Consider the following 16,587-nt stretch of genomic DNA (forward strand, 5'->3'; position numbering starts at 1 on the left):
ATTACCATGAGCTGGCATCCTTATTGCATCAATTGGAAGATCAAGGACTCAAAAAAGTATCTTTATCTAATGGTCACATCCTACAAGAGTTTAGTTTGAGTTAGGTTTGTCTTTTATCTATATTGAGTTATTTAATTATGCTAGGACTTATCTTTAAGTGTTAGAGTTTGGGAGTAATTGAGATAATTAGTATTATTGTAATTGGACTCTACTCTACTTTGATTATAATAATTCCATGAAGATTTTTTCTTTTCCATAAATTCAAAATGGTATCAGAGCAGGTACTATGAGTTGACTTGGTCAACCCACTAAGATAATGAGATCCTTTTCTCTAAAACCTAAACCCTAAGTCTAGGTTCGTAGTTATTTTTTTGAGTCCCTACGCGCATAGTTTGCTTTGCGTTTTTTAAATTTATATGGAGTTTTGAATATTGGAATTTATATATTGACTGAAATATATTTGAGTCTACTTTCCAAAGAAAAATAATTTGTTCCAATTGAAGTTATCTACAGACAGATATATATATTTGAATGAGCGAAGGTCAGATTGCAAAAAGTTTCGAGGAGTAGCAGCAATCTTCAAATTCCGAGGTATTTTTTGCTATCAAGAACTAGACTTTATAAAGAAAAATATATATAAAAAAATATCTGTAAGTCTATTCATTTATGTATTCAACCAATTTTTTTATCTGAGCTACAAAGAGAAATCGATAATTGAAGCAGCAAAGGTCAGATTGAAAAAGAGCTTCGAGCTGCAATAGAAAGCCTCAACTTCCAAGGTATTTTATGCTATCAAGAAAGAGACTTTATATAGATAATTATATATGAAAAGAAATATACGTAAGTATATTTTCTTACCTATTCAACCAATTCTCGGTATGATTTTTGTATAAGGAGATATTGATCTTGGAAGAGATAGTGGTCATTCTAGAAAAGCAGGAGAAACTGTACTTTGTTCGGCCAGTTGACAGAGACTGAAATATATCAGATTATTTATCTTCTCATAATTATATTTTATGAATTAATTGTACTTGGATGAAAGGTATATAAGTCTACTTTTAGAAGGAGAAAATTTCATGTCAATCTGATCTATATTTAAAGAAATATTCGCATTGGAAGAATCAAAGGTCATGTTGGTATTCTGTTGTAATGAAAAATCCAAATCTACGCCAATTGTTTTGTGACACTTTTTGAGTTGATATATCAGAAAAATATCTCACTTCTACCTGGTTTGAGGGCTTATTTATATATCTCTGTTATTTGGGCTTATTGCTACATCTATGATATTTGGTTCAAGCTGGAATCACTGCCATTACCTCCTAGCTTGAGGGGGAGAAGTACAAGAAGTACAAGAAAGAGGTATTTTATTCCATATATTGTGGATGACTTTATGTGATCAATATATTCAAGAAAATGGGAGCACAAAAGATAAAGCTTCTGCATCTAAGAAAAAATATTTATATCGGATTATGATTATTTCATGGGTCCTTCTACAAGGTTTATTATTTTGGTTCATGTTGTATGTGTTGGAAGATGGTCGTGTTATATTCACCTGCAACTATTATATCTCTTTGGGGACATTATTATTGAAGAAGAGGTGGCCTCATATCATCATTATTTTACCCCGTAAAAAATATCAAAATTATTTGTGGTTTGGAGTCCATGATAGAGGAACTTCATTCCCATCAAAAAGATCAAAATTATTTGTCATTGGGAGTCCATGATGTAGGAACGTCATCCTCGTCAAAAATATCAAAATTATTTGTGGTTGGGAGTCCATGACGGAGGAACTTCATCTCCGTAAAAAATATCAAAATTTTTTGTGGTTGGAAGTCCATGATGGAGGAACTTCATCTTGTCAAAAATTTCAAAATTATTTGTGGTTGGAAGTCAATGACGGAGGAACTTATTATTGCATCTATGTTATCCCCCCCACCCCACCCCCCCCCCCCCCCCCCCCCCCCCCCCCCCCCTCCCTTTCCCTCGAATTGGCTAGCTGTGTCTCAAGGAAGAGAGCACCAGCGTGAGCGGAAGTGTTGGAAGATTGGAAGACTGCCATTTTATACAAAAAGATCGTATCCATCATTTGCAACAACCTGGGAGTTCTTGATGTTCTCTCACCCTCAGCTTGAATGGGAGTGTTGGAAGATAGGGCGCAAGACCACACGACCAAGAAAGGCCCACGTATCTAAGAGTATTATAAGATGGGCCAAATGACCAAAGAAGGCCAACAAGATGGGCCCAAGCCCATAAGAAGTAGGAACCACAATGATTACCATGAGTTGGCATTCTTTTCACATTAGTTGGAAGATTAAGAAGGACTCAAGAAAGTCTCTTTATCTAATTGCCACGCCCTACAAGAGTTTTGGTTTGAGTTAGGTTTGTCTTTTAACTATATTGAGTTATTTACTTATGCTAGGACTTGTCTTTAAGTGTTAGAGTTTGGGTATAATTGGGAGAAAGGTAGTTTTATTGTAATTGGACTCTACTACCTTCCTCTATTATAAATAGAGGTTCATGTACTTTGATTATAATAAGTCAATGAAGTTTTTCTCTTTTCCATAAATTCAACATTGCCTTACAACAAAATTTTCCTAGAAAGATTTTTCAGCTTGACAAGTGTTTCCAGAAAACATGAGGCAATAATGCCCCCTGGAGATGCATTTTTACTAGAAATACGTTTTCAAAGTTTCCTAAAAAGACACAAGGCCTTAATGATGTAAAAAGTTATTTTTTTATGAAAAAATTGCCTTACACCAAAATTTTGCAGGTAAGAATTTTCAAAAGTGATTCCTGGAAACATGAGGCACTAATGGTCCCTGGACACGTATTTTAACTAGAAATAATTTTCCAATGTTTATTGAAAAAAGGCATTAACATGGCCTTATAGTAGTAAAATGTAATTTTTTTCAGCAAAAAATGCCTTATCACAAAATTTTCATGGTAAGAATTTTTTAGCTTGAAAAGTGTTTCATGGAAATATGAGGCAATCACAGTCCATGGAGATTTATTTTTAGAAAAAATACATTTTGATCATTTATTTAAAAAATGCACTAAAAATTCCTTATAGTTGCATAAATTAATTTGTTTCAACAAAAAATGCTTAACCAAATATGATCCCTGGAGAGAATTTTCAGGTTGAAAAGTGTTTCCAAAAAATATCAGGTACTAATGGTCCTTGCAAACATATTTTTACTACAAATACTTTTTCAACGTTTCCTGAGAAAAAAATCACTAACAAAACCATATAGTTATAGAAAGTAATTTATTTTAGCAAAGTTTTCCTAGAAAGAATTTTCTTCCAGAAAAGTATTGTTTTGGAAACATGAGTAACTTATGGTCCATGGAGACGTATTTTTACTAAAAATAGTTTGCCAGCGTTTCCTGAAAAAAATGCACTAATAGGTCATTTAGTTTTAGAAAATAATTTGTTTCAACAAAGTTTTTCATGTAAGAATTTTCGGCTTGAAAAGTGTTTCCAGGAAACATGAGGCACTAATGGTGTTTGGAGACGTATTTTTACTAAAAATATATTTCCAGCATGTCCAAAAAAATTCCCTAATAAGGCCTTATAGTTGTAGAAAGTAATTTGTTTTATAAAAAAATATCCTTACCACAAAATTTCCCTGGTAATAATTTTCAGCATGAAAATTTTTTCTAGGAAACATGAGGCAGTAATGGTCCCAACGATCGTATTTTTACTTGACATACCTTTCCAACGTTTCCTTAAAAATGCATTAACATGGCCTTATAATTGTAGAAAGTAAATTGTTTTAGCAAAAATTGCTTTACCACAATAGTTTACTGGTAAGAATTTTTAGCAAGAAAAGTTTTTTCCAGGAAACATGAGGCACTAATGGTCCCTCACAACATATTTATACTAAAAATACTTTTCAAATATTTCTTCAAAAAAATGCACTAATAAGGCCATATCGTTGTAGAAAGTAATTTGTTTTAGCAAAAATTGACTTTCCTCAAAATTTTCCTGATAACAATTTTCCATTTCAAAAGTGTTTCTTGGAAACATAAGGCACTAATTGTGCTTGGAGACGTATTTTTACTAGAAATACTTTTCTAATGTCTCCTTAATAAAGGCACAAACAAGACCTTAGAGTTGTAGAAAGTAATTTGTTTCAGCAAAAATTGCCTTACAACAAAATTTTCCAGGTAAGAATTTTACTCTTGAATAGTTTTTCCCAGAAACATGAGGCACTAATGGACCATGGAGCCATATTTTTACAAGAAATAAATTTCCAAAGTTTCCTAGAAAAAGGCAATAACAAGGCCTTAATGATGTAAAAAGTTATTTGTTTCTGATAAAATTTCCTTACACCAAAATTTTGGTTGTAATAATTTTCAAAGTGAAAAGTGATTATTGGAATCATGAGGCACTAATGGTCCTTGGATATGTATTTTTACTAGAAATACGTTTTCAATTTTACTGAAAAAAGGCATTAACGAGGCTTTATAGTAGTAAAATGTAATTTTTTCTGCAAAAATTGCCTTTTTACAAAATTTTCTTGGTAAGAATTTTCAACTTGAAAAGTGTTTCATAGAAATGTGAGGCACTGAAGGTTCATGGAGACATATTTTTTTTAGAAATACTTTCCAACGGCTCCTAAACAAATACACTAACGAGGCCATATTGTTGCGAGAAGCAATTTTTTTGACAAAAAATGATTTACCAAAAAGGATTCTTGGAAAGAATTTTCAGGTAGAAAAGTGTTTCCAGAAAACATGAAGCATTGTGAACCTTGGAGACATATTTTTTCTATAAATACTTTTCCAACGTTTCTTTAAAAAAACTAACAAATCCTTATAGTTATAGAAAATAATTTGTTTTAGCAAAGTTTTCCAAGTAGGAATTTTTCTGCCTATAATTTTTTTTCCCGAAAACAAGAGGCACTAATGGTAGATGGAGATGTATTTTTACAAGAAATACTTTCCCAAAGTTTCCTGAAAAATGTACTGACAAGGTCATATAGTTGTAGAAAGTAATTTGTTTCAGCAAAAATTTTCTAGTAAAAATTTTCAACTTGAAAAATGTTTCCAGGAAATATGAGGCATGAATGGCCCCTAGAGATGTATTTTTACTTGAACAACATTTCCAGCTTTTCCAAAAAAATGCACTACCAAGGCCTTATAGTCGTAGAAAGTAATTTGTTTCATAAAAAATATCCTTACCAAAAAAATTCCCAGGTAAGAATTTTCAACTTGAAAAACGTTTCTAGGAAACATGATGCATTAATGGTCCCAAAGGTCATATTTTTATTTGATTTAATTTTCCAACGTTCCTAAATAAATGCACTAACAAGGCCATATAGTTGTAGAAAGTAATTTGTTTCAACAAAAATTTTTTTACCACAATAGTTTTCTGGTAAGAATTTTCAGCTAAAATTTTTTTTCAAGGAAATATGAGGTCCCTCGAGAGGTATTTTTACTAAAAATAATTTTCAAAAATTTTCTGAAAAAAATGCACTAACAAGGCCTTGTTGTTGAGGGGGATATAGGATGACATTTATATGCATCAACCACCTGGGTAAGTGGTTAAGGGGGAGTCCGTACGTCGACTACAAAAATCTCTTTATGGTCTCAAAGCATGCACGAGGTGACCGTTTGGGACCATAACGATATTTTTGTAGTCGACATACGGACTCCCCATCAACCACATACCCAGGTGGTTGCTGCATATATATGTCCTCCTTTATATCCCATTCAGACCATTTTTTTGCATCAAGTTGATAGACTTGCCAGGAAGAGTTAGCCGCGAGAGATAATAACAAACATACCTAGTTTAATTTAGCCACTGGAGATAAGGTTTCTTCATAATCAATGCCATTACATCATGTATAGCCTTTAGCAACAAGACAATCTTTTAACTGAGCCAAAAACCCATCCGGATTGTGTTTCATAGTAAATACCTATTTGCAACTGACGAGTTTCTTATATGAAGGAAGGGGGACTAAAGCTCACGTCTGATTTTCATAAAGGGCCTACATTTCTTCATCCATAGCCGCCTTCCACCGTGGATGTTAGAGAGCCTCATGATAGGACTGTGGTACAGGTACGGAGGAAATAACCAATAGAAATTGACAACAAATAGGGGATAAATGATGATGAGACACAAAATTTGTTATAGGTTGAGAAGTAGGCATGGTGCAGCTCTTTCCTAACTGTAATAGGACGAGTATCATATTTTGGGCCAAAAATAATCGAAGAAAATGGACTAACCTCGGTAGGATCTAACAACTCAGCAGGTGTGGTGTCAGCCAATGTTTCTGGGGGCTAAGTAGTTTCTGCAACATGGGGCACAACCAATCGAGGAGAACCTGGTACTGAAGATAAACCTGGAGGAGCATTATCAGAATAATATAGAGATTCTTAAAAAAAAATGACATCCCTAGACACAAGTAAACGCTGAAGAGAGGGATTATAGCAAATATAACGCTTTTGTGTGTGAGAGTATCCTAAGAAGATACACTTCACAGATTTGGCATCAATTTTACTATGTTTTTCGGAGAAAATATGGACAAAACATTGACAGCCAAAGACTTTCAAGGGCATCGAAAAAGGATCATCATTAGTTAATAATAGAGAGTAAGGAGATTTTTTACCAAGAATGGAAGAGGGTAACCGGTTTATAAGAAAACATTCGGTAAGAACTGCATGAGGCCAATAAAAGTATGAAACTTGCATGACATATAGTAAACTGCGAGCTACCTCAAGAATATGACGGCTCTTCCGTTCGGCTACACCATTTTTTTGAGGGGTGTAGGCCATTTTCTTGATAAAACGAGTCAAGATCTTTGATTGTGTCTTCTTTGGCATTATCTGACCGAAGGACTTTAATTTTCTGCCCAAACTGAGTGAGTACCATTGCATCAAAAGATTAAAATATCAATGGTATTTCAGAATGTTCTTTAAACAAAAATAACCAAGTGGTACGAGTGAAGTCATCAATGAATGTAATAAAATATTTCACTTGAGAAATGTTGGAGACACTCAAGGGTCCCCATACATCAGTATGAATTAACGAAAAGGAGAGACACTTTTAATTTTTGGACAAGGTGAGTATGTAGACCTTTGATGTTTACTCATTTGACATGCTTCACAATGAAGGTCAGACCACGCTTTAGGAAAAATATGATGAAGAGATTGGGCGGACGGATGTCCCAACCGGTTTTGCCATAACCTGGTCTCAGTGTCACAGGTGGATGCAGTATTTATTTGTGGCACATCAAGTTAGTAGAGCCCCACTTGTTCACAGCCTCCACCAATCACTTGCTTCATTGTACGATCCTAAAACACACATGAAGTGGGTGAGAAAGTCATAGAGCAATTAAAATGTTTGGTGAGCCGACTAACTGATAAAAGATTCAAAGGGAAAGTAGGAACGAAAAGGATATCAGTGAGAGAAAGTGATGGTGTAACAGAAATGGATCCGTTCCTTTGAACTTTATTTTGTGAACCTTCAGCAATGGTAACAAACTTATGTCAAAGACATGGAGAAAGGGAGTATAGTAGATGTTTTTTACCTGTAAGATTCTTGGAGGCTCCTGAGTCAATTATCAAGGATGAAGAGGAGGCAAAAAAACATACCTGAAGCGGTGGTGGCAGCGGTTGGTGAAGAAGTACTTGGGATGGACCCCATCATGGTTTTAATTTTCTAGAACAGTTCATAGTCTTCATAAGTAAGTGTATTCTTTGCAGTTGTTGTGGTAGATTGCTCTACTTTTGTATCACTCACTAATTCTTGGTTAACCTTATTCTCATTAGCTTTATAACATCTTTCATGAGAGTGGCCTAATCTACCACATATAGAGCATTCCTTCAGGTGAAAGCATGTTTCTCTAGTGTGGTCATATCCCTTACAATGGGTGCATTCCTTCCCATCTATTTGGTCAAAACTCGTCCGTCTACCTCTACGTCTTCCACCTCTATAAAATTTACCTCTGCCTTGGCCTTGGCCTTGGTCAAATGGTGTTCCCCTATGTCCAAAGTACATAGTGGATGGTATTTCAGTAGTAGAGGGAGAAGCATCTGGAATACGGAAAAATTTAGCACATACATCATCAAAAGTGGGAACTGCGGAAGAGCTAAGGTGAGTCTTAACAACTTCAAGATGCGGTTTAATGTTAGCAAGGCATATGGAAGTTATCAAGGCCTCTTCTATTTATCTTGGATAGAGATTGGCTGGGCGAGTTTCTATTCTTAAAGAAATCCTCTAAATCGAGCCAAATATTCATGTATAGTGTCCCCTTGTTTGGTGGTATGCATCTTTTATAAAATATCTTATGGCCTTTGTAAGTTGTCGGCACTTGAATACAACTTGGCGCATGTATCCGAAATTTTTTTATCCGTCCGTAGGTGAATGACATTATTGGAGATATTTTCTTCCATACTGTTGATAAGCCAACTAATAACCAATGTATCCTTCTTTAACCATTTGGTATAGAATATAACATCTTTGTTGGAAGACAAGGCTCAAGCCCACACGACCAAGGAAGGCCCACATATCTAAGAGTATTATAATATGGGCCAAATGACCAAAGAAGGCCCGTAAGATGGGCCCAAGCCCATAAGAACTAGGACCCTCAATGATTACCATGAGCTGGCATCCTTATCACATCAGTTGGAAGATCAAGAGGGACTCAAGAAAGTATCTTTATCTAATGGTCACGTCCTATAAGAGTTTTAGTTTGAGTTAGGTTTGTCTTTGATCTATATTGAGTTATTTAATTATGCTAGGACTTATCTTTAAGTGTTAGAGTTTGGGTGTAATTGGGACAAGTGTAATTCTATTGTAATTGGACTCTACTGCCTTTCTCTATTATAAATAGAGGTTTATGAACTCTGATTACAACAAGTTAATGAAGTCAATGAAGTATTTCTCTTTTTCATAAATTCAACATGGTTCAGAGCAGATTCTGTGAGTTGACGTTGTCAACCCACTGAGCTAATGTGATCCTTTTCTCTAAACCCTAAACCCTAATTCTAGGTTCATAGTTATATTTTTTTCAGTCCCTACACCCAAATTTTTTTTTTGCATTTTCCACCTCTTTACTGAGATTTACATATGCAAAATATATATTGGCGGAAAGATATTTGAGTCTTCTTTTGAAATGAAACTATTCTTTCAAATCAGAGTTATTTACAGAGAGATATCAATATTTGAATGACCGAAGATCAAATTGAAAAAAGGTTTGAGCAACAACAGCAAGCTTCTGCTTCCGTGGTATTTTATGCTATCAAGAACTAGATTTGGATTAATATATATAAAAAAAAATATTTAAGTCTATTATTTTACTTATTCAACCAATTTTTTTATCTGAGTTATCTACACAGATAAATTGATATTTGAAGCAGCAAAGGTTTGATTGCAAAAGAGGTTCGAGCAGTAGCAGAAAGCTTCAACTTCTAAGGTATTTTTTTATATCAAGAAAGAGACTTTATTGGAGAATTATATATCAAAAGAAAGATACGTAAGTCTATTTTCTTAACTATTCAACCGATTCTCGTCATGTGTTTTTTTTAAGGAGATATTGATCTTGGAAGAGTCAATGCTAATTCTGTAAAAAAAGGAGAAACAATACTTACTTCGGCAAGATGATAGAGACCGAAATCTATCAAATTATTTATCTGCTGATAATTATATTTTATGAAGAGAAGTTATACTTGGATTAAAGATATTTAATTATATTTTCATAAGAAGAAAATTTCATGTCAATCTGATCTATATTTAAATAAACATTCTCATTGGAAGAATCAAAGGATATGCTGGTATTCTATTGTATTGAAAAATCCAAATTTATGCCCATTGTTTTGCGTCACTTTTTAATTTGATTTATTAAGAAAATATCTGACTTCTCCCTAGTTTGAGGGCTTATTTATACATCTCTATTTTTTTGGCTTATTGCTACATCTATGATATTTGGTTCAAGTTGGGATCACTGCCATTACCTCCCAGCGTGAGGGGGAGAAGTACAAGAAGTACAAGAAAAAAGGTATTTTATTCCTTATGTTGTGGATGAGTTTATGTGACCAAAATATTCAAGAAAAGGGGAGCACAAAAGATGAAGCTTTTGCATCTAAGAAAAAATATTTATATCGGATTATGATTATTGCATGGGTCCTTCTACAAGGTTTATTATTTTGGCTCATGTTATATGTGTGGAAAGATGGTCGTGTTATATTCAGTTGTAGTTATTATGTCTCTTTGGGGACATTATTCTTGAAGAAGAGGTGACCTCGTATTATCATTTATTCCATCCCCGTCAAAAAGATCAAAATTATTTTTGGTTAGGGTTCCATGACGAAGGAACTTCATCCCCATCAAAAATATCAAAATTGTTTGTGGTTGGGAGTCTATTACAGAGGAACTTCATCCTAGTCAAAAAATCAAAATTATTTGTGGTTGGAAGTCCATGATGGAGGAACTTCATCCCCGTGACAATATCAAAATTATTTGTGGTAGGAAGTCCATGATGGAGGAACTTATTATTGCATCTATGTTATACCCCCCTGAATTGGCTAGTTGGGTCTCAAGGAAGAGAGCACTAGCATGAGGGGGAGTGTTGGAAGATTGGAGGACAGCCATTTTATACAAAATGATCCTATACATCATTTTGTTGGAAGCTAGGAGTTCTTGATGTTCTCTAACCCCCATCTTGAGGGAGTGTTGGAAGATAGGGCTCAAGCCCACATGACCAAGGAAGACCCACATATCTAAGAGTATTATAAGATGGGCCAAACGACCAAAGAAGGCTCACAAGATGGGCCCAAGCCCATAAGAAGTAGGACCCATAATGATTACCATGAGCTGGCATACTTATCACATCAGTTGAAAGATCAAGAAGGACTCAAGAAAGTATCTTTATCTATTGGTCACATCCTAGAAGAGTTTTAGTTTGAGTTAGGTTTGTCTTTGATCTTTATTGAGTTATTTAATTATGCTTGGACTTATCTTTAAGTGTTAGAGTTTGGGTGTAATTGGGACAAGGGTAGTTTTATTTTAATTGGACTCTACCATTGTCCTCTATTATAAATAGAAGTTCATGTATTCTAATTACAACAAGTTAATGAAGTCAATGAAGTATTTCTCTTTTCAATAAGTTCAACAATCTTCATCAATATGTGGTCCACTGTTGGTGAGATGACCAAGTAGGTCATTTTGGTGATAAGAAACCGACGAACAGATTTGGACCAGTTCATAAAATTTGATACCCCCCATAAGGGTACAGTGGTGACTATGAGGTCATTCTTGTGACTCATATTATCTTCAGCCATAGTAGTAAAATCAAGTACAATAGTTTTCCAATCAAGTAATCAAAATATGACCAAGTGGAAGGCTATAACCAACTTCATTAATGGCGATGCTTAGAAAAAAGCTAATCAATTAATTTGAATGGATAATTACTCATAAAATGCTCAACATAATCCTTCTTATCTAGGAATCTTGTTCCCATAGATTTATTAAAAAAATCCAATATGAACTGGTCTCGGTCAAAGTATTATGCAAACTGATAATTTCTTCTAATCGAAGATAATCCAAGATGCATATTTTCTCATAATTTCATAAGATGAAAACATGCATAAGTACATCTCTAAATCACCTCTTAATACTGAAAAATATTAGCATAAAATTAATAATATGAAAAATAAATACTTATCTCAAGAGCTTCAATCTTGCTTCATAAGGAGCCTTCTATGAGCAGTTTTTAATCATATCTTCATAGAGCATAATGGGGATCCTAAATTTGTAGCTGATACCATGTTGAATTTAGGACCCCATGAATAATACCTCGAGCAAGGGGAGAGAGAAATAAAAATGGAAAAAGAGAAAAGCTCTCGGGTAGAGAGAGAAGAGAAGGAAAATAAGGGAGATAAGAGAGAGAGAGAGAAGAGAAGGAAAATAAGGGAGATAAGAGAGAGAGAGAGAGAGAGAGAGAGAGAGAGAGAGAGAGAGAGAGAAAGAGAGAGAGAGAGAGTACTTCACACGAGAGAGGAGAAAAAAAAAGAAACTTGCTTGATATTTTCGAGTTACAATCACCCCTATTTATAGTTGAGGAGGTGATAGAGTCCATGTACAACTAACCTTAGGACTCCTAATTACATTCCAACTAAAACTCTCTAAGATAAGCCTATTATTATAAGATTACATTATTTATTAAAAAGACTAACTCCTTATTTAAACACGTGAATCAAGTTAGAGAGCCAGCTCTTGGTCTTATCTTGTGAATCCCATATGATCTTCCAGCTCATGAAGATAGAGGTACCAACACGTGGTATCTTTGTGAGTCCCACTTCTAATCTTATATTCTATTTCAGCACATGTTCCTTATCTCTTAGCTTGAGCCAATTTGTATGAAGACTCTTGTTGACATCTCTCGAGCTCGTGGTGGGTCCCACCTGCTTGTGTGCCCATGGTCAGTCACACATTATAACAATTTGTTTTCGCAAAAATTGCCTTGCCTCAAAATTTTCCTAGAAAGAATTTTCAGTAAGAAATGTGTTTCTAGGAAATATGAAGCATTAATAGTCACTAGAGATGTAATTTTATTAGAAATAATTTTCCAATATTTCTTGAAAAAAATGTACTAATAAGGCCTTGTAGTTGTTAAAAGTAATTTTTTTCATAAAAAAATGCTTTACATCAAAATTTTCCTGGTAAGAATTTTCAACTGGAATAGTGTTTCAAGGAAACATGAGGCACTAATGGACCCTGGAAACGTAGTTTTACTATAAATATATTTTCAAAGTTTCTGAAAAAAGGTATTACCAAGGCCTTAATAATGTAAAAAGTTATTTGTTTCAGAAAAGATTTCCTTTCACCAAAATTTTCTATGTAGAAATGTTCAACAATAAAAGTGATTCGTAGAAACATGAGGTATTAATGGTCCCCTGAAATGTATTTTTACTAGAAATAATTTTTTAGGTTTCCTGAAAAGAGGCATTAACAAGGCTCTATAGTAGTAAAATATGATTTTTTTCAGCAAAAAAATGCCTTGTTACAAAATTTTCCTCGTAAGAATTTTCAGCTTGAAAAGTGTTTCATGGAAATATGAGGCATGGATGGTCATTGGATTTTTATTTTTAGTAGAAATATTTTTCCAACGTTTCTTAAAAAAAAATACATTAACAAGGCCTTATATTTGTAGAAAACAATTTTTTCGGCAAAAATTGCTATTCCAAAAAAGATTTTTGGTAAGAATTTTTAGGTAGAAAACTGTTTCCAGAAAACATGAGGCACTAATGGTCCTTAGAGACATATTTCTACTATAAATACTTTTCCAATGTTTCCTCAAAAAACAATTCATAAAAAAAACCTTATGGTTATAGAAAGTAATTTGTTCAAAGTTTTCCAAGTAAGAATTTTCTGCTTGAAAAGTGTTTTCCAAGAAACATTAGGCACTAATGGTTCATGGAAACGTATTTTTACTATAAATACTTTGACAACGTTTCCTGAAAAAATGCATTAACAAGGTCATATAGTTGTAGAAAGTAATTTGTTCCAACAAAATTTTTCATGTAAGAATTTTCAACTTGAAAAGTGTTTCCAAGAAACATGATATACTACTGATCCCTAGAGACACATTTTTACTAGAAATACATTTACAATGTTTCCAAAAAAATTTACTAACAAGGCCATATAGTTTTAGAAACTAATTTGTTTCATCAAAAATATCTTTCTCACAAAATTTCCATGGTTAGAATTTTCAAAACGAAAAAATATTTCTTGGAAACATGTGGCAGGAATGGTCCCAGGGTCGTATTTTCACTAAATATTTTTTTCCAACGTTCTTGAAAAAATGCACTAACAAGGCCTTATAGTTGTAGAAAGTAATTTGTTTCAGCAAAAATTATTTTACCACAATAGTTTCCTGGTAAGAATTTTCAGCTAGAAAATTTTTTTTCCTGGAAACATGAGGCACTAATGGTCCCTCAAGACTTATTTTTACCAAAAGTACTTTTCAAACATTTTCTTAAAAAAACATCACTAACAAGGCCTTGTGGTTGCAGAAAGTAATTTGTTTTCGCAAAATTTGTCTTACCTCAAAATTTTCCTGGTAACAATTTTCAACTAAAAAAGTGTTTCCTGGAAACATGAGGCGCTAATGGTTCCTGGAGATGTGTTTTTATTAGAAATAATTTTCAAATGTCTCTTGAATAAAGGCACTAACAAAACCTTAGAGATGTAAAAAGTAAATTGTTTCAACAACAATTGCCTTACAAAAAAAAATTCCTACAAAGAATTTTCAGCTTGAATTGTGTTTCCAGGAAACATGAGGTATTAATGGACCCTGGAGATGTATTTTTACTAGAAATACATTTCCAAAGTATCCTAAAAATGGTAGTAACAACGCCTTAATGATGTAAAAAGTTATTTGTTTCAGAAAAAAATGTTTTACACCAAAAATTTCTAGATAAGAATTTTCAACAAGAACAGTGATTCCTAGAAACATAAGGCACTAATGGTCCTTGGACATGTAATTTTATTAGAAATACTTTTCCAATATTTCCTAAAAAAGTCATTAACAAGGCCATATAGTAGTAAAATGTAATTTTTTTTACAAAAATTGCTTTATCACAAAATTTGCCTGGTAAGAATTTTCAACGTGAAAAGTGTTTCATGGAAATATGAGGCACTCACGGTCCAATTAAACATATTTTTATTAGAAATAAATTTCTAACATTTCCTAAAAAATGCACTAACTAACCCTTATAGTTGCAAAAATTAATTTTTTTTAGAAAAAAATACTTTACCAAAAATGATTCATGGAAAGAATTTCTATTAGAAAAATATTTCAAGAAAACATCAGGCAATAATGGTCCTTGGAGATGTATTTTTACTAGAAATACTTTTCTGACGTTTCTTGAAAAAAATAATTAACAAAACCTTACATTTATAGAAACTTATTTGTTTTAGCAAAGTTTTCATAAAAAGAATTTTCTGTCTACAAAGTGTTTTTTAGGAAACATGAGGCACTAATGGTCCCTGGAAACGTATTTTTACAAGAAATATTTTTTCATCTTTTCCTGAAAAAATACACTAACAATGTCATATATTTGAAGAAAGTAATTTGTTTCGGCAAAAAATTAGTAGTAAGAATTTTCAACTTGAAATGTGTTTCCAGGAAACATGATGCACTAATGGTCCCTTGAGACTTATTTTTACTAGAAATACATTTCCAATGTGTCAAAAAAAATGCACTAACAAGGCCTTATAGTATTAGAAAGTAATTTGTTTCATAAAAATTATCCATACTGTTAAATTTATGGAAAAGAGAAAATACTTCATTGACTTCATTAACTTATTATAATCAGAGTACATGAACCTCTATTTATAATAGAGGAAGGTAGTAGAGTCTAATTACAATAAAACTAACTTTGTCCCAATTACTCCCAAACTCTAACATTTAAAGATAAGTCCTGACATAATTAAATAACTCAATATAGATAAAAGGCAAACATAACTCAGACTAGAACTCTTCTAGGACGTGACCATAAAATAAAGAAGCCTTTTGTGAGTCCTTATTGATCTTCCAACTTATGTGATAAGGATGCCAACTTGTGCTAATCATGGTGGATCCTATTTCTTATGTTATTGGGCCCATCCTGTGGGCCTTCTTTGGTCGTGTGGCCAATCTTATAATACTCTTAGATATGTTGGCCTTCCTTGATCATGTGGGCCTGGGCCTACCTTCCAACACTCCCCCTCAAGTTGGGGGTGAGAGAGCAACATGAACTCCCAGCTTTCTGCAAATGATGTATAGAATATTTTTGTATAAAATGGCACATCTTCCAATATGCCTTCATCTTACAACTCTCCCCCTCATGCTGTTGCGTCCTTCCATGAGGCCCTGCTGACATAAAATAAGTGAGATTAAAAACCACTCCTAGCAGGTAAGTCATTGCTCCATACTCCAGTCTTAATGTTGGATGTAGAGCACGCTCCGTCTTCTATAGGTAGTGTGTCTATCGGCATTGCTCTGAAGTTTCTACCACTGTGTCCCTCCACAGGACAACAACTCTCAAGTGTTAGGAGTAATAAAAGCCATTACAAGGAGAGGGGAGGAGGGAGGAGGGTAGCGGGTTTATTTATAATGGTGTCCCAATCCGGACACCTACTATCATGGTATACCAACAGTGATATTTTTTATAGTTAAATTTATCATGGTTTCCAACCCGGGCACCGACTCTCATGGTGCACCAACCATGATATTTTTTAGAGTCAAATAAATTATGGTATGATAAAAGGTACTGAGGACACCTCTTCTTCAATAATAATGTCTCATCTAAAGAGATATAGACATAATAACAACAACTATAATGTAATACGACCATCTTCCAACACATATAACACTAACCAAAATAATAAACCTTGTAGAAGGACCCATGAAAAACTCATAATCTGATATAAATATTTTTTCTTAGATGCATAAGCTTCATCTTTTGTGATCCCCCTTTCATGAATATTTTGGTCACATAAACTTATCGATAACATATAGAATAAAATACCTCTTTCATGTACTTCTTCTACTTCTCCCCCTCAAGCTGGGAGGTAATGGCAGTGATCCCATCTTAAAC

The 16,587-nt window shown here is 33.7% G+C and overlaps 1 protein-coding gene across 1 annotated transcript; it reads right to left on the bottom strand.

Annotated features, from left to right (window-relative positions):
• Positions 1–694: 694 nt before the first annotated feature.
• LOC137938313 (uncharacterized) lies at positions 695–6,155 on the bottom strand. The gene is made up of 4 exons (XM_068783291.1): positions 6,063–6,155; positions 5,652–5,789; positions 859–974; positions 695–752 (listed from the first exon to the last, which is right to left on the bottom strand). The coding sequence occupies exons 1-4, from the start codon at positions 6,153–6,155 to the stop codon at positions 695–697; spliced, it is 405 nt and encodes a 134-aa protein (XP_068639392.1).
• Between the last annotated feature and the right edge of the window lie 10,432 nt (positions 6,156–16,587).

The sequence above is a fragment of the Aristolochia californica genome, unplaced genomic scaffold (assembly GCF_029961685.1).
Source record: "Aristolochia californica isolate CCGP_79_NKW_82.1479 unplaced genomic scaffold, dmAriCali1.0.hap1 SCAF_8, whole genome shotgun sequence".
NCBI classification, from domain to species: Eukaryota; Viridiplantae; Streptophyta; class Magnoliopsida; order Piperales; family Aristolochiaceae; genus Aristolochia; species Aristolochia californica.

What these genes read in the sequence shown, in the direction of transcription:
- LOC137938313 (XM_068783291.1), bottom strand. Translation starts at nt 6,155, where the DNA reads ATGCCTACTTCTCAACCTATAACAAATTTTGTGTCTCATCATCATTTA. An exon ending in ATGTGGTTGATGGGGAGTCC is followed by an intron (nt 975 to 5,651) that starts GTATGTCGACTA and finishes GATATATTTCAG; the next exon opens with TCTCTGTCAACTGGCCGAAC. An exon ending in ACCGAGAATTGGTTGAATAG is followed by an intron (nt 753 to 858) that starts GTAAGAAAATAT and finishes TTTCTATTGCAG; the next exon opens with CTCGAAGCTCTTTTTCAATC.